This window comes from Salmo trutta, chromosome 8, assembly GCF_901001165.1.
Source record: "Salmo trutta chromosome 8, fSalTru1.1, whole genome shotgun sequence".
NCBI lineage: Eukaryota > Metazoa > Chordata > Actinopteri > Salmoniformes > Salmonidae > Salmo > Salmo trutta.
In genome coordinates this window covers 24,808,244-24,834,096 of record NC_042964.1, presented here as the reverse complement: position 1 = coordinate 24,834,096, position 25,853 = coordinate 24,808,244, and the positions used below count along the sequence as shown (strand labels likewise).

Below are 25,853 nucleotides of genomic sequence, written 5' to 3'. Positions count from 1 at the left end.
AGAGGGAGTAGGAGATGAGAGAGACGGAGAGACGAATGAGATGAGAGAGAGGAGAGAGAGGAGAGACGAGAGAGTAGAGAGCGGAGAGAGAGGAAGAGAGACTAGAGAGCGAGGAGCGTAGAGCGAGAGAGAGAGAGAGAGAGAGAGAGAGAGAGAGAGAGAGAGAGAGAGATCGGGAGGTGGTAGTTCCTGTCATGTCTGCTGTGTGGAAGTAGGTCAGGCGTCAGATTCATTAACATCCCCCTCACACACACATGCTCCGATCAGACACGCGCACAACCATGCACACACAGCATACAAGTACACACAGACACACACACTCCGCTCACATACACACAAACTCTGGGGCAGACTGCTAATGCATAACACCACACGCGCGCGGCACACACTATATTCCCCAGTCCTGCGTGTCTCACACACACAAAGACACACACACACCATACCATGTTACAAACCCCCTGCTCCACATCAAGCCCCTTTGCTGGGCAAACATCAGGCAGGCAGCTCCCTGTAGCGCTGGAGCTACCGTTAGCATTAGCTACGAGGAACCATTGATTGATTCACTGTAATTTCATTATCTGATTTAAGGATACACACATTTACAGCCATGTTACATGTGCCTCTACTACTAAATTGCAAAGTATACACTTCCTTAGCCTCCAACACAAGATGAAGATACTATATTCCATATACCTGTATTGTGCACACTACTGTACACTTGAACATCCGGTAGGTGTTGACATCCGCTACGTCACGTGTTGAATGCGGAAACAAAGGAGAGCTTGGTTTGTTGTTTTGAAAATCTCTGAAAAAGTGTTCAATTGAAAAAGGTTACGAGCTACCTTTTGAATTTGTATCCCGGCTATGCGGATAGCCTCAGTTGCTGGGACCGCTACATCTGTCCAGGGATCCTGCCAACCAAAAGTTTGCAAAGCTGCTTGGCATAGCAGCTAGCCTAGATGCTAACTAGCTATCAAGCTAGCAAGGTTTCCAGGACAGCTTGAACACAGCCCGCGACGTGGTTAGCCCTTGTGGCTGGGACCGCGGATTGTCCCGGACTCTTGGCTGTCTAAATCCCAGCTGTGTGTTGTTGTTTCAATCTACCATGCGACCTGCCCTGTCAGGAACTGCGTGGAGTACCAGCGTTAGCCTACGTTGCTACCATGGCATCTACAGTAAAGCCAAAGGTGGGAGTCATGATGAGAACAATGTTTCTCTTTCACAGGTGAAGGATCTTTTAAACAAACAAAAAAGGTTCGACAAGCAGTTGCTACAACAACAGAAAAATAGCTTCAAGAGCTTTGTCCAAATACTGATGGACTCAGCTAACAAAATATTTGACGATCTGACCAGAGAGGTCCAAGACCTTAAGAACGGTTTGCAGATTTCCCAGGGAGAGGTGGATGTCCTGAAAGAGACTTGCAGCAAGATGACGAGGAACTGTAAGTCCACTCAAGATGACGAGAAACTGTAAGTCCACTCAAGATGACGAGAAACTGTAAGTCCACTCCAGATGACGAGAAACTGTAAGTCCACTCAAGATGACGAGGAACTGTAAGTCCACTCAAGATGACGAGAAACTGTAAGTCCACTCAAGATGACGAGAAACTGTAAGTCCGCTCAAGATGACAACAGAACTGGGAAAACAGACTATCTAGAGGAGTAATCCAGGAGGAATAACATGACAACTGGGGGCGAGAAAGTAAGAACAATTACCACTGAAAAGCTGCAGCTGTATCATACGACGATTGAGGTGGCGCCTACCCACAGGTTTGGAAAACATGTAACCAGACTTTGTGACAACCCAGGCCGATAGTGGTCAAGCTCCTGAGGTTTAAGGACAAGACGGCTGTTCCGGAGAGAGCCAAGAACTTGAGAGGAACCAACATTTTCCTCAGCGAGGACTTCTCTGAAGCTGTGCGCCCAAGGCGGAAAGAACGTATCCCCGCTATGAAAGCTGCCAGAGAGCGTGGGAACATTGCTTACATTCACCACTACAGGCTCACTGTACACCCTCTCTCCCAAAAGCCTGGGAGGAATGAGAGAGCCAAGCCTCAGGGCCAGTAGCTTCAGGCCCACATCAGACACACACATTTGTTTTGTCTCCGATAAACTACCAAGGAAAGTGCTAAGAATAGCTCATATTAATATACAGTATAACATTGGATGGTCAATTATCATGGGTAAGTCATATTGACAAATGTGGAGGGGTGTGTCTGTTATTTCTTTTAAAACATGTAAAGAGAGACCTAAGACAACAACATAGCACGGCAGCAACACATGACAACACAGCATGGTAGCAACACAACTTGACAACAACATGGTAGCAGCACAAAACATTGTACAAACATTATTGGGTACAGACAACTGCACAAAGGGCAAGAAGGTAGAGTCAACAATACATCACGCAAAGCAGCCACAACTGTCAGTAAGAGTGTCCATGACTGAGTCTTTGAATGAAATAAGCAAAGACAAACGACAGTCCACCATTACTTTAAGACATGAAGGTCAGTAAATCCGGAAAATTTCAAGAACTTTGAAAGTTTCTTCAAGTGCAGTCACAAAAACCATCAAGCACTATGATGAAACTGGCTCTCATGAGGACCGCCACAGGAATGGAAGACCCAGAGTTACCTCTGCTGCAGAGGATAAGTTCATTAGAGTTACCAGCCTCAGAAATTGCAGGCCAAATAAATGCTTCACAGAGTTCAAGGAACAGACACATCTCAACATTAACTGTTCAGAGGAGACTGTGTGAATTAGACCATGGCCGAATTGCTGCAAAGAAACCCCTACTAAAGGACACCAATAATAAGAAGAGACTTGCTTGGGCCAAGAAACATGAGCAATGGACATTAGACCGGTGGAAATCTGTCCTTTGGTCTGATGAGTCTAAATTTGAGATTTTTGGTTCCAACCGCCGTGTCTTTGTGAGACGCAGAGTAGTTGAACGTATGATCTCCACATTGTGTGCTTCTCACCGTGAAGCATGGAGGAGGAGGTGTGATGGTGCTTTGCTGGTGACACTATATGTGATTTATTTAGAATTTTAGGCACACTTAACCAGCATGGCTACCACAGCATTCTGCAGCGATACGCCATACCATCTGGTTTGAGCTTACTAGGACTATCATTTGTTTTTCAACAGGACAATGATCCAACACACCTCCAGGCTGTGTAAGGGCTATTTGACCAAGAAGAGAGTGATGGAGTGCTGCGTCAGATGACCTGGCCTCCACAATCATCCAATCTCAACCCAATTGAGATGGTTTGGGATGTGTTGGACCGCAGAGTGAAGGAAAAGCAGCCAACAAGTGTTTAGCATATGTAAGAACTCCTTCAAGCCTGTTGGGAAAGCATTCCAGGTGAAGCTGGTTGAGAGAATGTCAAAAGTGTGCAAAGCTGTCATCAAGGCAAAGGGTGGCTACTTTGAAGAATCTGAAATATATTTTGATTTGTTTAACAGTTTTCTGGTTACTACATGATTCCATATGTGTTATTTCATCGTTTTGTTGTCTTCACTATTATTCATGTAGAAACCCTTGAATGAGTAGGTGTGTCCAAACGTTTGACTGGTACTGTATATCGTTCTATTTTAAATTTGAGTGACTGTCCTTGTCTATCAGTGTGTCAGTGTTTTGTTACTTGTCATGTTTTGTGTTTTTTGTGGACCTCAAGAAGAATAGCTGCTGCCTCTTCAAAAGCTAATGGGGATTCAAATAAACAAATAAAAAACACTTAAACTCTCCCTGGGTTGTTCCTAGTGTCATAGTGTGTACTTTCTAGTGTAGTGGTATGTATTGTGTACTTGCATTATTATTGTGTACTTGCATACTTTTTCATACAGGACTAGTCTTAACCTGTGTCCTGGAAACGAGCCCCTAAAATCAAATTATTTCCAAGTGCAGTAGTGTAGTGTAGACTTAACTAAAGTGCAGTAGTGTAGTGTAGACTTAACTAAAGTGCAGTAGTGTAGACTTAACTAAAGTGCAGTAGTGTAGTGTAGACTTAGCTAAAGTGCAATAGTGTAGTGTAGACTTAGCTAAAGTGCAGTAGTGTAGTGTATACTTAACTAAAGTGCAGTAGTGTAGTGTAGACTTAACTAAAGTGCAGTAGTGTAGTGTAGACTTAACTAAAGTGCAGTAGTGTAGTGTAGACTTAACTAAAGTGCAATAGTGTAGTGTAGACTTAGCTAAAGTGCAGTAGTGTAGTGTATACTTAACTAAAGTGCAGTAGTGTAGTGTAGACTTAGCTAAAGTGCAGTAGTGTAGTGTATACTTAACTAAAGTGCAGTAGTGTAGTGTAGACTTAACTAAAGTGCAGTAGTGTAGTGTAGACTTAACTAAAGTGCAGTAGTGTAGTGTATACTTAACTAAAGTGCAGTAGTGTAGTGTAGACTTAACTAAAGTGCAGTAGTGTAGTGTATACTTAACTAAAGTGCAGTAGTGTAGTGTATACTTAACTAAAGTGCAGTAGTGTAGTGTAGACTTAGCTAAAGTGCAGTAGTGTAGTGTAGACTTAACTAAAGTGCAGTAGCGTAGTGTAGACCTAACTAAAGTGCAGTAGTGTAGTGTAGACTTAACTAAAGTGCAGTAGTGTAGACTTAACTAAAGTGCAGTAGTGTAGTGTAGACTTAACTAAAGTGCAGTAGCGTAGTGTAGACCTAACTAAAGTGCAGTAGTGTAGTGTATACTTAACTAAAGTGCAGTAGTGTAGTGTATACTTAACTAAAGTGCAGTAGTGTAGTGTATACTTAACTAAAGTGCAGTAGTGTAGTGTAGACTTAACTAAAGTGCAGTAGTGTAGTGTAGACTTAACTAAAGTGCAGTAGTGTAGTGTAGACTTAACTAAAGTGCAGTAGTGTAGTGTAGACTTAACTAAAGTGCAGTAGTGTAGTGTAGACTTAGCTAAAGTGCAGTAGTGTAGTGTAGACTTAACTAAAGTGCAGTAGTGTAGTGTAGACTTAACTAAAGTGCAGTAGTGTAGACTGTAGAGTGTCACTGTGGAGATAAAAGTCTTAACAGCGTTAGCAGCCATCAAACTCTTTCTGTCTGCTGCAGTTCCCTTCTGACAGCTGGGTCGATTTCAGCTCCCTAAAACAACATGCCGTGTACGTATGTGTGTGTCAGTGTCTCTACCCAGGGTGTGTGTGTATAGCACGTTGAGCATTAGCAGTCTACCCCTGTGTGTGTGTGTGTGTGTGTGTGTGTGTGTGTGTGTGTGCCTTCTGTGCCCCAGATCTAGTTGTTATGTGCTCCTAGCAAGGTCAGACAGAGTTGCATGACAAAGCTAGTTCCCTGATTCACTGTCTGGTCGCCTCCCGAATGGCACCCTATGCCTGAGTTAGTGCACTACTTTGGTCAGGGCCCGAATGTGCCATTTGAGACACACACTCTCTCTGTCTAACCCCCACACACACACATACACACACACACACTCCCTCTCATCACTAGTTGTATTTTTCCCATGGTAATTTCACTTCCTGACTGGTTTACTATAGAAGACCTTCCTGTCTTCCTTCCAAGGCTAGACACGTGTGTGTGTGTGTGTGTGTGTGTGTGTGTGTGTGTGTGTGTGTGTGTGTGTGTGTGTGTGTGTGTGTGTGTGTGTGTGTGTGTGTGTGTGTGTCAGAGAAGGCTGGTGACTTGAAAAACCGAGGAGGATTGGAGACCCGAGGTATAGGCGCGGACCGCACGGAGACGACAAAGCGTGTTTCAGAAATCGTCAAAGAAAAGTGATTTTAACCTAAAACATTTCATAAAGACACTTATAATAAAATAATATGGTGAATGGGAACGAGAGGGCTACTTACACAGTGCTGGTGAGGGATCACAGCAATGATTGAACGAGGGTATGAGGCATGAGTTGAGGTGTTCAGAGGATTGACTTCAGTGCAGGACAGGGGTTGAGGTGTTCAGAGGCTTGACTTCAGTGCAGGACAGGGGTTGAGGTGTTCAGAGGCTTGACTTCAGTGCAGGACAGGGGTTGAGGTGTTCAGAGGCTTGACTTCAGTGCAGGACAGGGGTTGAGGTGTTCAGAGGCTTGACTTCAGTGCAGGACAGGGGTTGGGGTGTTCAGAGGCTTCAGTGCAGGACAGGGGTTGAGGTGTTCAGAGGCTTCAGTGCAGGACAGGCTCATCATGGATGGATGGTGTTGGAGAAGAGCTTAACTGTTCCACTGAGGGCAGGACAGGATTTAACTGGGAAGACGAAAAACAATAACACAACACAGTTAGACAAAAGAGCTAAGAATGATTTAGTCCAAGCAAGGATTAAAATCACATTCATGTGTAATAATGTCATTGTGTGTGTGTGTGTGTGTGTGTATGAGATTGCCTCTACATACAGTAATGAGAGAAAATTGACAGGGCTACCCACAGTGCTTAGAGAGGAATCATTCAACGCGCCAGTGGATGAGAGGGCACATGAGACATGGTTTCAGTTCATATCAGGAGAGAGTTGACAATGGTAGTGGAGTGGAGCGGTCATCCTCTCTTAATTCTTAGGGATAGTCCCCTTTTTTTTCAATTTTCGCCTAAATGACATACCCAAATCTAACTGCCTGTAGCTCAGGCCCCGAAGCAAGGATATGCATATTCTTGGTACCATTTGAAAGGAAACACTTTGAAGTTTGTGGAAATGTGAATTGAATGTAGGAGAATATAACACAATAGATCTGGTAGAAGAAAATATAAAGACAATACCAACCGGTGTTTTTCTACCACCATCTTTGAAATGCAAGAGAAAGGTTATAGTTGTAACCATAACTCTGGTGATGACCGATGGCATCAGTGTATGTGCAAAGTCAAATCTGTATACTTGGACTTTGATTTAGCTTTCCAAGTATTAGTAGCCATATTATAAGTTCAACATTTGCAAAACAACCAGTTTTCATAACTTCATAACTCTGAATATCCTTATAATTTTTGTCTAAAATGAAAAGACATGCTGTCGTACAAGGTTAGAAGCTACATTTTAGGACATATATGTGGTTTCTGGATACTCCGGTAAAGCCCAGCTCATTGGCTATCTAGCTAGCTTTGTTTGACCCCGATTGGTGCTTATTTGACAAAGATACACTCGTTCAAGAGATGGCCGCCCGCGTCATCGGCGTGCCATGAAGGCGTCACTCTCTGACCAAATATGGTGTCCTATAGGATATACTACACCCCTAATGAAATAGTGAAGTATTGTTACCTTCTAGGATCTCTGAGGAATAGATACAAACGTGATTTGACTCGTTCAAACAACGTTTAGGGTGTGATTTTCACCGATTCCTTTGTTTGCAAATTGAACGAGTGGAAATACAGAATCGATCGTGCATGCTATATGGACCTTTTTAGGATATGAAAAAGGATTTTATCTAACAAAACGACACTACATGTTATAGCTGGGACCCTTTGGATGATAAATCAGAGCAAGATTTCAGAATGTAAGTACACATTTCACCTTCAGAGGTAAATTTATCAAACCTATCGCGGTGAAAAAAGTGTTTTGTTGTTAGGAGCTCACCTCAAACAATAGCATGGCATTTGTTCGCAGTAATAGCTACTATTATTAGTGTCTTATATCGACTGAAAGCTTAAATTCTTGTTAATCTAACTGCACTGTCCGATTTACAGTAGCTGTTACAGCGAAAACATGCCATGCGATTGTTTGAGGACGGCGCCCCACATCAAACTATTTTTCCACCGGCACAGGTTTCATACATTCACATATGACAATAAAATATTCACTTGCTTTTGAAAATCTTCCTCTGATTTGTCATCCAAAGGGTCCCAGCTATAACATGTAGTGTCATTTTGTTAGATAAAATCCTTCTTTATATCCCAAAAAGTAATCGATTTGGAGTAATCCACTAGTTCAACTTGCAGGGAAAGGAATCCGAAAATCTACCCCTAAACTTTGTTTCAACAAGTCAAAATGCGTTTCTATTTACTCCTCAGATACCCTAAAATGTAATCAAACTATAATATTTATTTTCGAAAGAAGTATGTTCAATAGGATTTTAGCAGGTGCGTAATGTCTTCATGGCGCGTGCAAACACGAATTTACAAGTCTGTGTCCCTCTACTAAAACTGTTATTTCTTATTCGTTTTTGAAGTTACAAGCCTGAAACATTGAACATAGACTGATGACACCCTGTGGAAACCATAGGAATTGCATCCAGGGAGCTAATTTTCAATATGACCTTTCTCTTGAATTTCTATTTAAAAAGAATTCAGGTTGGTTTTTCTTTGGATTTTCTCCTACCATATCTATTGTGTTGTATTCTCCTACATTATTTTAATATTTCTACAAACTCCAAAGTGTTTTCTTTCCAATGGTACCAATTATATGCATATCCTGGCCTTCAGGGCCTGAGCTACAGGCAGTTTACTTTGGGCACGTCATTCACGCAGGAAGTGGAGAGAAAAAAGGGGCCTAGCCCTAAGAAGTTTTAAGATGTTTTAATCAGGGATCATTCCATTACAGGAAGGCTATCATAGGTCTGGGCAAGAAGTTTCTCCATGAAGTTAAACTCAGACATCTCAGAATTCGTCTTGCCCACTTGACACATCAAAGTAGCCCAAGAAACATTCCTGAATAAAGCCCTGATCGTCCACATACCTAACGATAACTACCACCCGCGAGTGACAACTAATGGTTTCTTCCATTTGCCATGCAAAAAAATGCGCTGCGTCAACCTCTCTTTTAATGGATCATGCGTTGGAAGCTATCAAATCATTCTGAAAAAATGTTTTGACATCCCAGAAAAGACAGTAGAAACGTCCATTTGCTCAGACAGTAAAGCACCGTAACATGCAATTACTTCTGCAAGCTCCTAGGAGTGCAGCAACAAGGACATTGACAATGACTCATTGCGGGATGAAGCAATGTGCCCCCTAAAAGCCAACTCTTACATGGTCAAATTGCAGTATCCCTGTTTCTTCTTACCTTCTCGTTGTGTTGCACAGTTTGAAAAAGGCAGACCTTCATCCATTACATCTGATGTGGGCAATAAAAGGGGTTAGTCAACAAACAAACTACATAGTCGTTAGCGTTAGCTAGCCATCGTGGTGGAGAAAACTGCTCTCTGGTAGCTGGCTAGCTAGCAAGTAGCTACCTGCTACTGACGTTAGCAGGGAAAATTGAAGTAATTGGCACTAACTTGACACAAAAATGAAGTTCTAAAACCAAGAAAACAATATCTACTGTAGTTTAAAGAAACTAATTTGAATGGAATAATATCCTAAAAATGCTCAACTATCACTATTCACTATTTCAATCTCAATCTATCCAAATATGTCACCAAACTCACCAAGCTTCTAAATCACACATTGTAGTACTAGGTTCATTCTCTGAGCCTTTGATTGGATGGACAACATGTCAGTTCATACCTCAAAAGCTTTGATTGGTTGGAGGACGACCTTCGGGAAGTTGTCATAATTACCATGGGTCTATGGAATGGGTGAGGAGCACGAGCCTCCTAGGTTTTGTACTGAAGTCAATGTAGCCGGATGAGGGCGGAAAATAGCTGTCCTCCTGCTACACCATGGTGCTAGCCTAGAGGGTGCTGTTCAGACTACTGTAGACCATCGCAAAACAGTGTTTTAATCAGGTATTTGGTGACGTGAATATATTTAGTATCGTTTTATCTAAAATGATAACTCCACAGGTGTGTGTGTGTGTGTGTGTGTGTGTGTGTGTGTGTGTGTGTGTGTGTGTGTGTGTGTGTGTGTGTGTGTGTGTGTGTGTGTGTGTCGGTGCGGCTGGCTTCCGGGTTAAACGGGCATTGTGTCAAGAAGGGGTCGTGTTTGCCTCGTTTAAAAAATAAAGGTTAAAATAAATGTAAAAATCCAGAGAGCGATCGGCTCTCGATCTTCGCCTCGCTCTGGTCTGTACGGGAGTTGCAGCAATGGGACAAGACTGTAACAAACCAAAAAAACATTACACAGATCCCATACACAATAGATTCAGATGTCAAACGCTTCTCATGAACACACATACACTCAGCTACACACACACACACACGTCTCGTCCTCTTCTAGCCTCTGCCTCAGTTGGGGCTGCGTTGGTGTGTATACATGCCTGTTCCATACAGAGACTAGGCCTACTGTACTTTGATTTTAAAATTAGAGACATCGGAATGAGAAAGGGGAAAACGCGCAGAAATACTTGTTGTTTCAATTATAGAGTTCTGTACTGTGGTGAAAAACGACATGAGTAGTGGAGACAGGCAGTATAAGCAACAATAAGAACATATATTAAGAACATACATTTTCAACAGAATCTCTCTGTTTGCTCCTGTTTAGAGCCCACACACACCATGCTCATACACACACACACAGCAGCATCTATATCCAGACTCACAACATGTGTGTGTGTGTGCATGTGTGTGTGTGTGTGTGTGATATGCCCCACACTGTAATGATACAGTACATGTAATCCTAATCTGTTCAACACACATTTGAATGCCAAGTGGATTAAAACACTGCTTGTCACGGTATAGAGCTAGACGCTCGTCACACACACACACACACACACACATTCCCTTGCAGACAGTGAGAGAGAGAAGGGGGAGAGAGAGAGAAAGGTGTGTGTGTGGGTTATTTGAGAAGGAGGGAGCTTCCCAGTGTTTCTCTTGCCTGTCGTGAGAAGGTAGCAAGGCATAGCGTGCGTTGTCTGTTAAAAGAGGGAGACAGAGAGAGAGATACAGATAGAAAGAAAAATAGTTTATATTGGCTCAATGTCACTCAACACACACACACACACACACACACACACACAACACACTGCAATACTAGGAGGCTACAGTACAGTAGCCCAGTAAAAAAAAAATCTAATCACTTTGGAACATTTTTCTGATGTAAGTGGTATATTTTCAAAACTCTATGTACACAACTCTAAACCGATAACAGTTGTAGTTCTCCCTATCTTATGTTCCGATGTCATGGCACAGCGGGTATAGTGCTCATCTTCCTTCTTTTAGAGAGAGAACACTCAAACAAAATAAACAAACGACAAAACAGTTCCGTAAGGCACACAGGCTATACAGAAAACAACCACCCACAAACCCAAAGGAAAAAAGGGCTGCCTAAGTATGGCTTCCAATCAGAAACAACGAAAGACACCTGCCTCTGATTGGAAACCATACTCGGCCACACGTAGAAAACGAACATAGAAAATGAAAACTAGAACAAATCCCCTCTAAATAAACCAACCCCAAAACACACAGAAACAACACCCACTGCCACACCCTGACCATACTACCATGACCAATGACCCCTTTACTGGTCAGGACGTGACATCCGAACCTTTGATTCATTGGGGTTTGACACATTTTCCGTGGAATACCATGAGAACATTTTGTTTAGTCACCAATACATCAGATATTGATAGACCATGTAATCCAATAACAAAAAATACAATATACACATTTCAAAACTGTTCTTTTTGAAGTGCTGAAGACAACAATAGGGTTTTCCATACGGTATTTGACTATATGACGTGCACCATTTTTTTTTTTAATCATTTGTATCCAACCAGAAGTAAACAGAAGAATTCTATGACACTGTTGAAATTAGGCCCAGGGCGTTGTGATACGCTGTAATGATAATATTACAATAGCCTCTATGCCTATCGGTGTTGAACACAAGCAAGATAGGCTTCTGTCAAATGCTTGGGCGTGACCGTCCACGGTTCTGTTGTCCCTTGTGTACCGCCTTTAGAGAAAGTGTCGCACGTACGCGCACACACAAACACACACACACAATGAGTTTGAATAGGGAGAGGGTGAAGCTTTGTTTGGGTTGGCCAAATGTCTGCGGAAAGGGAGGGAAGGTGACAACACTGGCCTGGAGTGAGAGTGAGAGTGAGAGAGAGAGAGAGAGAGAGAGTGAGAGAGAGAGAGAGAGAGAGAGAGTGAGAGAGAGAGAGGGTGTGTGATAGAGAGAAGAAAAGGACAGACAGAGAGAGAGAGACTAAAAGCAACATTGAAATTCTCTCATTTGAACCAGCAGCAGCCTAGCTACCCCAGATAACAGATTCTGTTGCCGCCGGCGACCCATGGTGCATTGCATTCCACTCCTGGATGGATCAGAGGGTTACTAGCTGATGAGGAGCGAGAGTGCTGCTCTGCCATCTACTGGTTGTTGTTGGAAGTGTATGAGTCTTCCATAGAGGTTCAACTGGCTGGCTAGTTTTAGGGTGATATTGAACTAAACATGATTGATTGATTTCTTTCCAGCAGTGGCCTGCTTCGGTATGTTCACAAATCAGGGTATATTACCCCAAGTGACATTACAGTATTTCATTATTACAAGCAGATATCCTCTCTCTCTCTCTCTCTCTCTCTCTCTCTCTCTCTCTCTCTCTCTCTCTCTCTCTCTCTCTCTCTCTCTACCCCTTCCCTGCGTCCATCTTTCTCTTATTCTCCCCTCTCTCTGTCTCCAGCTCTCTATGCCCCTATTCGCTCTCTACCTGCTTTCTCTTTCTCGCTCCCCTTCAATACCCCCTCTCTCTATCTAGCCCTCTCTCTCTTCTCTCTATCTAGCCCTCTCTCTCTCTCTCTCGCTCTCTCTCGCTCTCCCTCTCTATCTAGCCCTCTCTCTCTATCTAGCTCTCTCTCTCTCCCTCTCTATCTAGCCCTCTCTCTCTCTCTCTCTCTCTCTCTCTCTCTCTCTCTCTCTCTCTCTCTCTCTGAGAGGTTGTGTAGGTTGGATCAATAGCTATTACCAGCACTGCTGCTGACATGTCATTCATTTCCACTGCAAGAGAGGCCTGATACTCCCTCTAGGTGTAGACACACACACACACACACTACACCATGGTAGACAGGATTACTGCTGGTTAATTTTACACACACACACACACACACACTACACCATGGTAGACAGGATTACTGCTGGTTCATTTTACACACACACACACACACGGATACGCACACACACACACACTACACCATGGTAAACAGGATTACTGCTGGTTAATTTTACACACACACACACACACATGGGCGTGCACACACACATCACACCATTTTAGATTGGACTACTGCTGATACACATGATACATAAGTACACACGTGTACTCGCATACACACACACACACACTCACACAAAGAGATAAATTCTATATGCAAATGCTTCCAGCTGCATGTGTAATCACTGTTGTAAAAGCAGCATGTCTCGCATCTCTGTAGTTTCAGACACACACACACACACACACACACACACACAGCTCTCGGTGTATGCGTGTATGGTTTCTATGTATTCATTGCGCATGCTGTTTTGGAGCGGATTTCCATGTTAGTGAGGAGGTGAATCTGCAGTGATAGCCATTTATTGACTGTCTGTTAGGGCGAGGAGGAGACAATAAAACAGACGTGTAGGTCTGACATGGCCTTTAACACCTTCTAGCTACACACACACACACACACATACACACACACACACACACACACACACACACACACACACACACACCTGACCTGCCTACCAACACAATCAATGTCTTCAATGTCCATGGCCAAAGCTATTATAAGATGGGCCCGGCAGCTCTGTCGGCTACAGCCTGGCGTTAGCCTTTATCGCTTGAGGTAAAAGCTGTAAATAATATATATGCTTTACATAGATGAGGAGCCCGAGAAAAGCTGAGAATACACAGAAAGAGGAGGAAAGAGACGGAGCCGTAGGGAAAGCGAAAGGAGCGAGAGAGCGTGATGGCTCGACGGTGTTTCAGTGAGGAGAGGAGTGGAGGAAAGGAGAAGTGTGTGTCCTTCTCTCCTTTTCCATTTAAGCCGTCTATCAACCCCAAGTGAGATGCATGGTGACGGGAAGAGCTTAGGGGTTGTGTGTGTGTGTGTGTGTGTGTGTGTGTGTGTGTGTGTGTGTGTGTGTGTGTGTGTGTGTGTGCGTGCGTGTGTGTGTATGCGTGCGTGTGCGTGCGTGTGCGTGTGTGTGCGCGAGCGCGTGGTGGCGGCAGGGAAAGGCTATGCATCTTTGGAATGTGCTGGCTTTGTGATAACCGGAGGAGAAAGGGATGGGGGGGTTGGAGGGAGTGAGAGAAGGAGGGATGGAGGGAGGGGACGGGGGAACGACTGATTGGGGACTGTATAAATGGCCAACACAAACAAATAGCTTTGGCAGGGAAACGACTAGTTTGGCTGTGACATTTATCTCAGAACCCAGAATCAAATCTTGTGTGCGTTTCTATCCTGATGGTCTTGCAGATCGATGACGGAAAAAAAAAATCTGACCATTTTCCCTCCTTCCCTCTCTCTCTCTCTCTCTCTCTCTCTAACCAGGAGCAGACCCCAGGCATGGTCTCTCGTCTCCAGGACCCGTCAGTCCCCCGTCCAGCCCAGACCACCAACTACAACCTGATGCTGAAGAGCCAGCTCATGAGGAAGCACCTCCAACAGGTAGTGGCAGAAGGAGGGATGAGTGGAGAGAGACAGAGACAAACAGAAAGAGAGAGAGAGAGATTGGGTTTTTGAAGAATGTTCACTTTCGCAGTGATCCATTGAAAGTTGTGGCCAGGGTCTTTTTGTAAGTAGCCTACGTAGGTCTGTGTGTAAGTAGCCTACGTAGGTCTGTGTGTAAGTAGCCTACGTAGGTTTTTGTGTAAGTTGCCTACGTAGGTCTGTGTGTGTAAGTAGCCTACGTAGGTCTTTGTGTAAGTAGCCTACGTAGGTCTTTGTGTAAGTAGCCTAAGGTAGGTCTGTGTGTAAGTAGCCTACGTAGGTCTTTGTGTAAGTAGCCTATGTAGGTCTTTGTGTAAGTAGCCTACGTAGGTCTTTGTGTAAGTAGCCTACGTAGGTCTTTGTGTAAGTAGCCTACGTAGGTCTTTGTGTAAGTAGCCTACGTAGGTCTTTGTGTAAGTAGCCTACGTAGGTCTTTGTGTAAGTAGCCTACGTAGGTCTGTGTGTAAGTAGTCTACGTAAGCCACAGACTGACGTTGTGTTCTCCAGGAGCAGAAGAGGCAGATGGAACAGATGAACGGACCACAGATGGCTGAGTGTCAGCAGGGGGCACCGTTTACAGGTACAGTCAGACCGTGGTGAAAAAAAGTACTGTTGTCATTGAGTAAAAGTAAAGATACCTGAATAGAAAATGACTCAAGTAAAAATGAAAGTCACCCAGTAAAATACTACTTGAGTAAAGTCAAAACGTATTAGTTTTTAAATATGCTTAAGTATCATAAGTAAATGTAATTGCTAAAATATACTACCTATGTATCAAAAATAAAAGTATAAATCATTTCAAATTCCTTATATTAAGCAAACCAGACGGCACCAGGGGCTATCTTCTCCAAACTAAGCTTGTGTGTTTAGTGAGTCCACCAGATCAGAGGCAGTAGGGATGACCAGGGATGTCTATTGATAAGTGTGTGAATTGGATCATTTTCCTGTCCTGCTAAGCATTCAGGACAGTATTTTTAGGTGTCAGGGAAAATGTATGGATTCCAGTAACAATCTTGGCTTTCAATACCACCAGAAAACAGGCAGCGTTCCAACTCAACATGACATGAAATCAGAAGTATGGATGTTCTCAGCCTTACTCTCTTCTCCTTCCCTGTCTCCCCTCTCTAGGTGGTGGCCGGCCTCTCCCCCCAGATTGTGGTGGTGGCGGAGGCTACCCCATGGGCGGTCCCCAGCTATCCCACGGAGGTCCCCTCCCTTCTGGGCCCGGCCGCCTCTCCCTTCCCCCTGGCCATCCAGGCCACCCCGGACCCCCAGGATCTCTCACCCAAGTGGGCCGCCCAATAGGAGGCTTCATGGGTGGGCCTCCAGGTTCCAAGCAGTCCCTCTACCACCCTCCACAGGTAAGATAGACATTGCCCATTGGCACTGCATAGCGGAAACTTGTCTATCTCAAACAAGCCAGTAATTGTTGTGTTTTTTGTGTGTTTCCCTTGCACTCTCCTGACTTTCCTTGCTGTTGTCTGCAGGTGGGCGAGTTTGTTGGTGCCGGTGGTATGCCAATGAGACAACCACAGTTACCGCACGGCATGATGGTAATGGGCGGTCTGGCTGGTCCTCCAAGGCCAGGGATGCAGCAGCAGGTGTCCAGGACAGGGATGACAATAGGGGGTTCGGTGCCCGGGTCGGGACCTGGATCAGGGTTACCACCTGGTCACCCCCAGCACCCACAGCATCTACGCCAGGCTCTGCATCATGGTGGTGGAGGGGCGCCACTCCCACGAATGATGTTCACCGCCCAGCAAGCTCATCAACAACAACAACAACAACAACAACAGACTGCAATGTGGCCTCCGCAGCAACAGGGGGGGATAGTAAACGCCATGCAGCAGTGCATGCCTTGCGGTGACTCCCACATGGACCAGTCGGCCAATCACCAGCAGCCGCGTGGGCATGTTTTTCCAGGAGTGGGCGGGGCTTCAAACGGAAGTTGTGGTCAGAACCCTAACGCCCAGTTTACCCAGCAGGCATTGCGGTCGGGGATGCCCGGGGGCGGTGGGAACAATTTCGCCCCCCACCAAGGACCTCCGTCGTTACCCTCCAACCAGGGGGTCGGGGTGCCTTCCTTACCTAGCAGACTGATGCAGAAGCTGGGTGTCTCCGTGGCAGGGCAGCCCCTACCCTCCATGGTCCACCAGGGGCTCCAGGCCGGTATGCGACCCAGGGGACCCCTCTCTGCCCTGGCCGGGATGAAGCCCGGTCCTCCTGGTATGATCCACCCAGGCCACGGCATGGCCCCACCAAGCTACCCTGCCTCTGGGGCCGCCATCGCAAAACACCCCCATTCTCATCCACACCAACATCAACACCCCCATGGGCCTGGATATGGACCAGGACAGGGGAACCCCGGACACAAGCTACCCCCATATGAATACAGTCAGCAGGGCCAGAGCAATGGGGGGATGGGGGGTAGGCCGGGAGGAGGTGGAGGAGGAGGGGAGGTAGACTTTATTGACACTCTGGTGGGGTCCAATGAAGACTGGCTGAACAACCTGACTATGATAGACGAGTACCTGGAGCAGAACTCATAGGAGGGGGGTCAAAGGTTAGAGATTATAGTTCAGGGGTTAGGGGTCAGTTTGTTGACCTCAGCTGTATAGAAGTGACGTGGTTCTGGGGTGTGACAGGGAAAGGGGTTATTACAGGCTTATGAAGGTTTATAACAAGGTGTGTGTACCTTTCTAGAAAACTTCTACCTGAGTGGACGTTTTTGAATGAATGTGATTGGTTGTGTCGGAGTGATGCACTACAAAGCCAACCGAATTCTCGACCGTCCAACCCAAACTTCGAACTCCCACTATACCCAAAATGGTTCCACTCCCCACAAGTCCGCTGTCCGATATCATCGGTTGCCATTTTGGAAAGAGGGAATGGCCCAAACGGAGCACAGGGAATATATGGAACCTCATAATGCTGGGAAACAGAAGCTGAAGCTTAACTCCAAAGAGCTAGCAGCAGAGTAGTAACCTAGCATAGCAGGGGTAAAAGAGCGACATGTTCCACATTCTGGTCCTGACAAGAAAAACTCCCCCGACAGTACATTTTATCTTCTGCTGTTCGACCTATCCAGTACATGTGGAGGAGGAGTTAAGATGGAGTGTAGCCTTGTTAACGTCCTAAAGCGGAAGCCGCGTCACAGGCGTATTTATCTGGTTTTAGTCGGTCCGCTGAGGGTGGCAGAGTAGTGGAGTCCAAACATTTTCATTGGCTGTTTCTGTGTCTGTTGCTAGGGCAGTGGACTAATGAAGTTATTTGAAATCCTCTCCCCTGTAGGGATTTCTCCTAACAAAGGGATAGGTGTATAAAACACACTGTGATTGGATGAAATCAATGTCCTCCAGCATGCAATTGGTCCAATGTTTTTCAGTGCAATGTTGTGGTCTGTACTAAATTGAATTTTGTTTCAAAGTATTTTGGTGTGATTTGGAAGCACAGTGAAAAATAAAGATTCCAGATTTTAACCAATCCAATTAGCTCCTGCTCTCACATAATGTCTTTGAGCCAATAAAATATGAATATACAGGGAAAAACAGCCAATCCCTGATCAGTTTGGGGTAATATCTATCACTGATTGGCCAAAGGAACTACAGAGATGGTCTGCCATTGTTTCCATGGTAAATTGTCATCACTATTTTGATCGTGAACAGGAGTGTGGGGGCTTGTACATAGTAAACTATTTTGTAAAATATGTTTTTGGTAAACTGTATCATACACAAAAGAGAAGTACACATATTTATACTTCTTTTCTGCAGCTTAAGTCTACAGATTCCCTTTGTACATAAATTATCAAAAAATTATAAACAAACACACATAAATGCTGCAAAAAACATTGAAATTATAGCTCACAAAATAAAATCTGTTTTACACTAGAATAACCTTATTGTAATTTGTTTGAAATATGCAAGACAATACAATTAGTGTAGTTTTTTCCAGTAATACTGTGTATTACAATGTTATTACATATTTGTTATGTTTTTGACATAACTCGAGTCCTGGTACCCCAATGGCCAAGGCTTCTTTTGAAAGTGGATTTTGAACATACACAATACACACACCATTGCAAGATACTGTTCCACACACATACCCACACACACACACACACACACACACACACACACACACACACACCCTCTCTCACTCTGGCAGTACCCATACCTGTGAGGTCAAAGTTCATCATCTTGGTCCATCTACTGTACTGTAATGTCTTTGTTCACAGGCTATATATCCATAGACTTAGACATTGTCAACATTACATAATCCAAAACAACAATATAACCTGTTTGATCTGTATTACCATATCACAAGGTAAAGAACACAGCCTAACTTAAAGTGGAAGCCACTATCATAGAATCACCACACGCTATGAAGATGCATTAGTCTATAGTCTAGAGTCGCCTTGTCTCCTTGTCTCCTTTCCTTCATTCACACAGATTTGAAAGAAACGGACAGGTGGCAAATAGGCTTCCGCCATACTGCTTTCACATATCCGATATCTATCCTTTCAGATTAGTGCTGATAAAGGGGAGACTAGGAAAGGACGCTTCTGTAGATTATTAGGATGCACCCTCATTACAGTTTCCCCTACCTTTGGACCACACAGGCTGGTGGACAATGACTTAAAAGCCATGAAAAGAGGTTAATCGACTATCTGTGATTTTATTTTTTGTTTTTTTTGTCTTGATATTTTTTTGATTTAAAATAATAAACTGTATAAATGGGAGAGAAAAAATATGTTGTCTGATGTTTTTATTCCACATGGGTCTTGCCCAGTCTCTTGTTCTGTTTTTCCTCTTGTTTTTTTTGTACTTCCCTTCTTTTTCCTGCCCAAAGTTATTGCCTAGTTTAATTACCATGCCTAAACAATAGCCTTCCACTCCCTCTCCTTCTCCCTTTGTCTAACAGGCATCACATTGACCCCCATTCCACATTCCGTGATGTTAGTGAGTAGCCGCCTCAACGGGTCATTCTAATAAGAACTACACAAAGAACCTGCAGGACGTTCTGGATTCCACACAGAACACATACAGTCCCTTCAGAAAGTATTCACACTCCTTGACTTTTTCCCCCACCAAAAAATTGTGTTACAACCTGAATTTAAAATGGATTCAATTTAGATTTTGTGTCGCTGATCTACATACTATACCCCATAATGTCAAAGTGGAATTATGTTTTTTTGAGGAGTTTACAAATGTATTAAAAATGAAAAGCTGAAATGTCTTAAGTCAATAAGTATTTAAACCTTTTGTTATGGCAAGTCAAAATAAGTTCAGGAGTAAAAATGTGCTTAACAAATCACACAATAAGTTGCATGGACCAGTAATAGTGTTTAACATGATTTTTAAAATACTACCCATCTTTGTACCCCACACATACAATTACCTGGAAGGTCCCTCAGTCGAGCAGTGAATTTCAAGCACAGATTCAACCATAAAGATCAGGGAGGTTTTCCAATGGTTCGTATAGAAGGGCACCTATTGGTAGATACGTTTTTAAAAAAGCAGATGTTGAATATACACTACCGTTCAAAAGTTTGGGGTCACTTAGAAATGTCCTTGTTTTTGAAAGAAAATAACATTTTTTGTCCATTAAAATAACATCAAATTGATCAGAAATACAGTGTAGACATTGTTAATGTGGTAAATGACTAGTGTAGCTGGAAACGGCAGATTTTTAATGGAATATCTACATTGGCGTACAGAGGCCCATTATCAGCAACCATCACTCCTGTGTTCCAATGGCACGTTGTGTTAGCTAATCCAAGTTTATCATTTTAAAAGGGTAATTGATCATTAGAAAACCCTTTTGCAATTATGTTAGCACAGCTGAAAACTGTTGTTCTGATTAAAGAAGCAATAAGGCAGAGTTGCAAAGAAAAAGCCATATCTCAGACTGGCCAATAAAAAGAAAAGATTAAGATGGGCAAAAGAACACAGACACTGGACAGAGGAACTCTGCCTAGAAGGCCAGCATTCTGGAGTCGCCTCCTCACTGTTGATGTTGAGACTGGTGTTTTGCGGGTACTATTTAATGAAGCTGCCAGTTGAGGACTTGTGAGGCGTCTGTTTCTCAAACTAGACACTCTAATGTACTTGTCCTCTTGCTCAGTTGTGCATCGGGGCCTCCCACTCCTCTTTCTATTCTGGTTAGAGCCAGTTTGCGCTGTCCTGTCAAGGGACACAGCGTTGTACGAGATCTTCAGTTTCTTGGCAATTTCTCGCATGGAATAGCCTTCATTTCTCAGAACAGGAATAGACTGACGAGTTTCAGAAGAAAGTTCTTGGTTTCTGGACAATTTGAGCCTGTAATTGAACCCACAAATGCTGATGCTCCAGATACTCAACTAGTCTAAAGAAGGCCAGTTTTATTGCTTCTTTAATCAGGACAACAGTTTTCAGCTGTGCTAACATAATTGCAAAAGGGTTTTCTAATGATCAATTAGCCTTTTAAAATGATAAACTTGGATTAGCTAACACAACGTGCCATTGGAACACAGGAGTGATGGTTGCTGATAATGGGCCTCTGTACGCCTATGTAGATATTCCATTAACAAATCAGCCGTTTCCAGCTACACTAGTCATTTACAACATTAACAATGTCTACAGTGTATTTCTGATCAATTTGATGTTATTTTAATGGACAAAATGTTTAGCTTTCTTTCAAAAACAAGGACATTTCGAAGTGACCCAAAACGTTTTAATGGTAGTGTGCCTTTGAGCATTGTGCAGTTATTAATTACACTTTGGATGGTGTATCAATACACCCAGTCACTACAAAGAAATAGGTGTCCTTCCGAAGGCAGTCGCCGGATATGAAGGAAACCACTCAGAGAATTCAACCTGAGGCCAATAGTTATTTTATAACAGTTACACAGTTTAATGGCTGTGATAGGAGATAACTGAGGATGGCTCAACAACATTGTAGTTAATGCCAGCAGCATACCACCCTGCATCCAACTGCTGGCTTGCTTCGGATGCTAAGCAGGGTTGGACCTGGTCAGTCCCTGGATGGGGGACCAGATGCTGCTGGAAGTGGTATTGGAGGGCCAGTAGGAGGCACTCTTTCCTCTGGTCTAAAAAATATCCCAATGCCCCAGGGCAGTGATTGGGGACACTGCCCTGTGTAGGGTGCCGTCTTTCGGATGGGACGTTAAATGGGTGTCCTGACTCTCTGAGGTCATTAAAGATCCCATTGCACTTATCGTAAGAGTAGGGGTGTTTAACCCTGGTGTCCTGGCTAAATTCCCAATCTGGCCCTCATACCATCACGGCTGTCTAATCATCCCCAGCTTACAATTGGCTCATTCATTCCCCAGGTCGTTGCTGTAAATGAGAATGTGTTCTCAGTCAACTTACCTGGTAAAATAAAAAAATAAAATAAAAAATAAAACTCCACAATACTAACATAAATGACAGAGTGAAAAGAAGGAAGCTTGTACAGAATAAAAAGTATTCCAAAACATGCAACCTGTTTGCAATAAGGCACTAAAGTAATACTGCAAAAATGTTTTTATCCTAAATAGAAAAAGAATGCAAATCCAACACAACACATCACTGAGTACCACTCTTCATATTTTCAAACATGGTGGTGGCTGCATCATGTTATGTGTATGCTTGTCATCGTGTCATCGACAAGGACTAGGGAGTTTTTTTTTCAATTAAAATAAACTAAATAGAGCTAATCACAGACAACATCCTACAGATGAACTTGGATCACTCTGCTTTCCAACAGACACTGAGACAAATTCACCTTTCAGCAGGACAATTACCTAAAATACAAGGCCAAGTATAACCTGGAGTTGCTTACCAAGATGACATTGAATGTTCCTAAGTGGCCTAGTTACAGTTTTGACTTACACTGGGTGTACAAAACATTAGGCTCGCCTGCTCTTTTCAGGTGAAAGCTATGACCCCTTATTGATGTCAGCTGTTCAATCCACTTCAATAAGTGTAGATGAAAGGGAGGAAACAGGTTAAAGAAGGATTTTTAAGCCTTGAGGAAATTGAGACACGGATTGTGTATATGTGCCATTCAGAGAGTGCATGGGCAAGACAAAATATTTAAGTATCCTTTGAACGGGGTATGGTAGTAAGTGCCAGGACCACCGGTTTTAGTGTGTCAAGAACTGCAACGCTGCTGGGTTTATCACGCTAAACAGTTTCATGTGTGTATCAAGAATGGTCCACCACCCAAAGGACATTCAGCCAACTTGACACAACTGTGGGAAGCATTGGAGTCAACATGGGTCAACATCCCTGTGGAACGCTTTTGACACCTTGTAGAGTCCATCAACGAATTGAGGCTGTTCTGAGGGTAAAAGGGGGTGCAACTCAATATTAGGTTCCTAATGTTTTGTACATTCTATGTAAATCAGCTTGAAAATCTATGGCAAGACTTGAAAATGGCTGTCGATCAATATTGTAGAATCCAGGTTTGCAAAGCTTACCCAGAAAGACTTAACATCTGTAGTCACTGCCAAAGGTGATTCTAACATGTATTGACTTAGGGGGTTGAATACTTATCTAATCAAGATATATTAGCGTTTTATTTTCCTTAATATCTATTTTTTATTTTTACAATTATATCCATTTTAATCCCACTTTGTAAAACAACAAAATGTGGAAAAAGTCACGTGGTGTGAATACTGTCTGCTGTCACTGTACGTTATTCTATAGATTTTCCGTCGATGCTGCCGTTAACCTGGTTCACGACAACATCACACTATGGAACAATAGGGAAATGGGGAAAAACCCTGCCGAACGACTGCGTGCTCATGCGCGCATGTTTGTGGCCGATTGTGTGCGTCAATGAATTACCATGCATTTAGCTGCAGGGAACACATGACCTCTCATGTATCTCTGTACAGTAGGCTATGCATCTCTCCCAGCACCTGATGTCTCTATATAGGCTACTCAAATCAAACCAAATTGTATTTGTCAAATGCGCCGAATACAACAGGTGTAGAGACCTTACCGTGAAATGCTTACTTACAAGCCCTTAACCAACAATGCAACGAAAAAAATAGAAGTTAGTAAGAAAATATTAACCTTTAAAAAAAAATGTAAATATAAAATAAACTAAAGTAAGAAAAAAAGTAACACAATAACATAACAATAACGAGGCTATATACAGGGGTTCTGGTACCAAGTCAATGTGCGGGGGTACAGGTTAGTCGAGGTAATTTGTACAGCAAAGTGAAGTGATAAAGTGACTATGCATAGATAATAAACAGCAAGTAGCAGCAGCGTAAAAAAGGGTCTCTATGCAAATAGTCAGGGTAGCCATTTGATTAACTGTTTAACTGTATTTTTGTTTGGGGATAGAAGCTGCTAAGGATCCCTTTGCACCTAGACTTGGCGCATCGGTACCGCTTGCTGTGCGGTAGCAGTGAGAACAGTCTATGATTAGCATGGCTGGAGTCTTGGACAATTTTTAGGGCCTTCCTGACACCGCCTGGTATAGAGGTCCTGGATGGCAGGAAGCTTGGCATCAGTGATGTACTGGGTCGTACGCACTACCCTCTGTAGCGCCTTGCAGTCAGATGCCGAGCAGTTGCTCTCAATGGTGCAGCTGTAGAACGTTTTGAGAATCTGAGGACCCAAGCCAAGTCTCCTGAGAGGGAATAGGCATTGTTGTGCCCTCTTCAAAACTGTTTTGACCATGATAGTTTGTTAGTGATGTCGACACCCGCTCCACAACAGCCCCGCCGATGTGAATGGGGACTCGCTCTCCCCCCCCGTAGTCCACGATCAGCTCCTCCATCCCGCTCATGTTGAGGAAGAGGTTGTTGTCCCGGCAACACACTACCAGGTCTCCGACCTCCTCCTCATAGGCTGTCCAATCACCGTCAGCAATCAGGCCCACCAACGTTGCGCCATCAGCAAACCCAACGATGGTGTTGGAGTCATGCGTATCAAGAATGGTCCACCACCCAAAGGACATTCAGCCAACTTGACACAACTGTGGGAAGAATTGAAGTCAACATGGGCCGCAGTCATAGGTGAACAGGGAGCACAGGAGGGGACCAAGCACGCACCCCCGGGGGGCCCCCGTGCCGAGGAACAGTGCGTCAGATCTGACACTGCCCACCCCAACCACATTTATTTATTTATTTATTTCACCTTTATTTAACCAGGTAGGCAAGTTGAGAACAAGTTCTCATTTACAATTGCGACCTGGCCAAGATAAAGCAAAGCAGTTCGACAACATACAAAAACACAGAGTTACACATGGAGTAAAACAACATACAATCAATGATGCAGTAGAAAAAAATAAGACTATATAAAATGTGAGCAAATGATGTGAGATAAGGGAGGTAAAGGCAAAAAAAGGCCATGGTGGCAGAGTAAATAAAGTATAGCAAGTAAAACACTAGAATGGTAGATTTGTAGTTTGAAGAAAGTTCAAAGTTAAAATATAAATAATATGGTGCAAAGGAGCAAAATAAATAAAGTAAATAAATACAGTAGGGGAAGAGGTAGTAGTTTGGCCTAAATTATAGATGGGCTATGTACAGGTGCAGTGATCTGGGAGCTGCTCTGATAGCTGGTGCTTAAAGCTAGTGAGGGAGATAAGTGTTTCCAGTTTCAGAGATTTTTGTAGTTCGTTCCAGTCATTGGCAGCAGAGAACTGGAAGGAGAGACGACCAAAGGAGGAGTGGCTTTAGGGGTGACCAGAGAGATATACCTGCTGGAGCGCGTGCTACAGGTGGGTGCTGCTATGGTGACCAGTGAGCGGAGATAAGGGGGGACTTTACCTAGCAGGGTCTTGTAGATGACCTGGAGCCAATGTGTTTGGCGACGATTATGAAGCGAAGGCCAGCCAACGAGAGCGTACAGGTCGCAGTGGTGGGTAGTATATGGGGCTTTGGTGACAAAACGGATGGCACTGTGATAGACTGCATCCAGCTTGTTGAGTAGGGTATTGGAGGCTATTTTGTAAATGACATCGCCGAAGTCGAGGATTGGTAGGATGGTCAGTTTTACGAGGGTATGTTTGGCAGCATGAGTGAAGGATGCTTTGTTGCGAAATAGGAAGCCAATTCTAGATTTAACTTTGGATTGGAGATGATTGATGTGAGTCTGGAAGGAGAGTTTACAGTCTAACCAGACACCTAGGTATTTGTAGTTGTCCACAAATTCTAAGTTAGAACCGTCCAGAGAAGTGATGCTGGACAGGCGGGCAGGTGCAGGCAGCGATCGGTTGAAGAGCATGCATTTAGTTTTACTTGTGTTTAGGAGCAGTTGGAGACCACGGAAGGAGAGTTGAATGGCATTGAAGCTCGTCTGGAGGGTTGTTAACACAGTGTCCAAAAAAGGGCCAGAAGTATACAGAATGGTGTCGTCTGCGTAGAGGTGGATCAGAGATTCACCAGCAGCAAGAGTGACATCATT

At 43.7% G+C, this 25,853-nt stretch overlaps 1 protein-coding gene across 3 annotated transcripts in view; it reads left to right on the top strand.

Annotated features, from left to right (window-relative positions):
* Window positions 1-19,192, top strand: part of LOC115198581 (trithorax group protein osa) — a 95,648-nt gene extending 76,456 nt beyond the window's left edge. For all 3 annotated transcript variants that reach the window (XM_029760628.1, XM_029760629.1, XM_029760625.1), the window contains 4 exons: window positions 14,287-14,403; window positions 14,953-15,025; window positions 15,574-15,806; window positions 15,933-19,192. In XM_029760628.1, coding sequence (XP_029616488.1) covers window positions 14,287-14,403; window positions 14,953-15,025; window positions 15,574-15,806; window positions 15,933-16,994 — 1,485 coding nt within the window. In that variant the 3' untranslated portion in view covers window positions 16,995-19,192. The remainder of the gene's footprint in view (window positions 1-14,286; window positions 14,404-14,952; window positions 15,026-15,573; window positions 15,807-15,932) is intronic.
* Window positions 19,193-25,853: the final 6,661 nt, after the last annotated feature.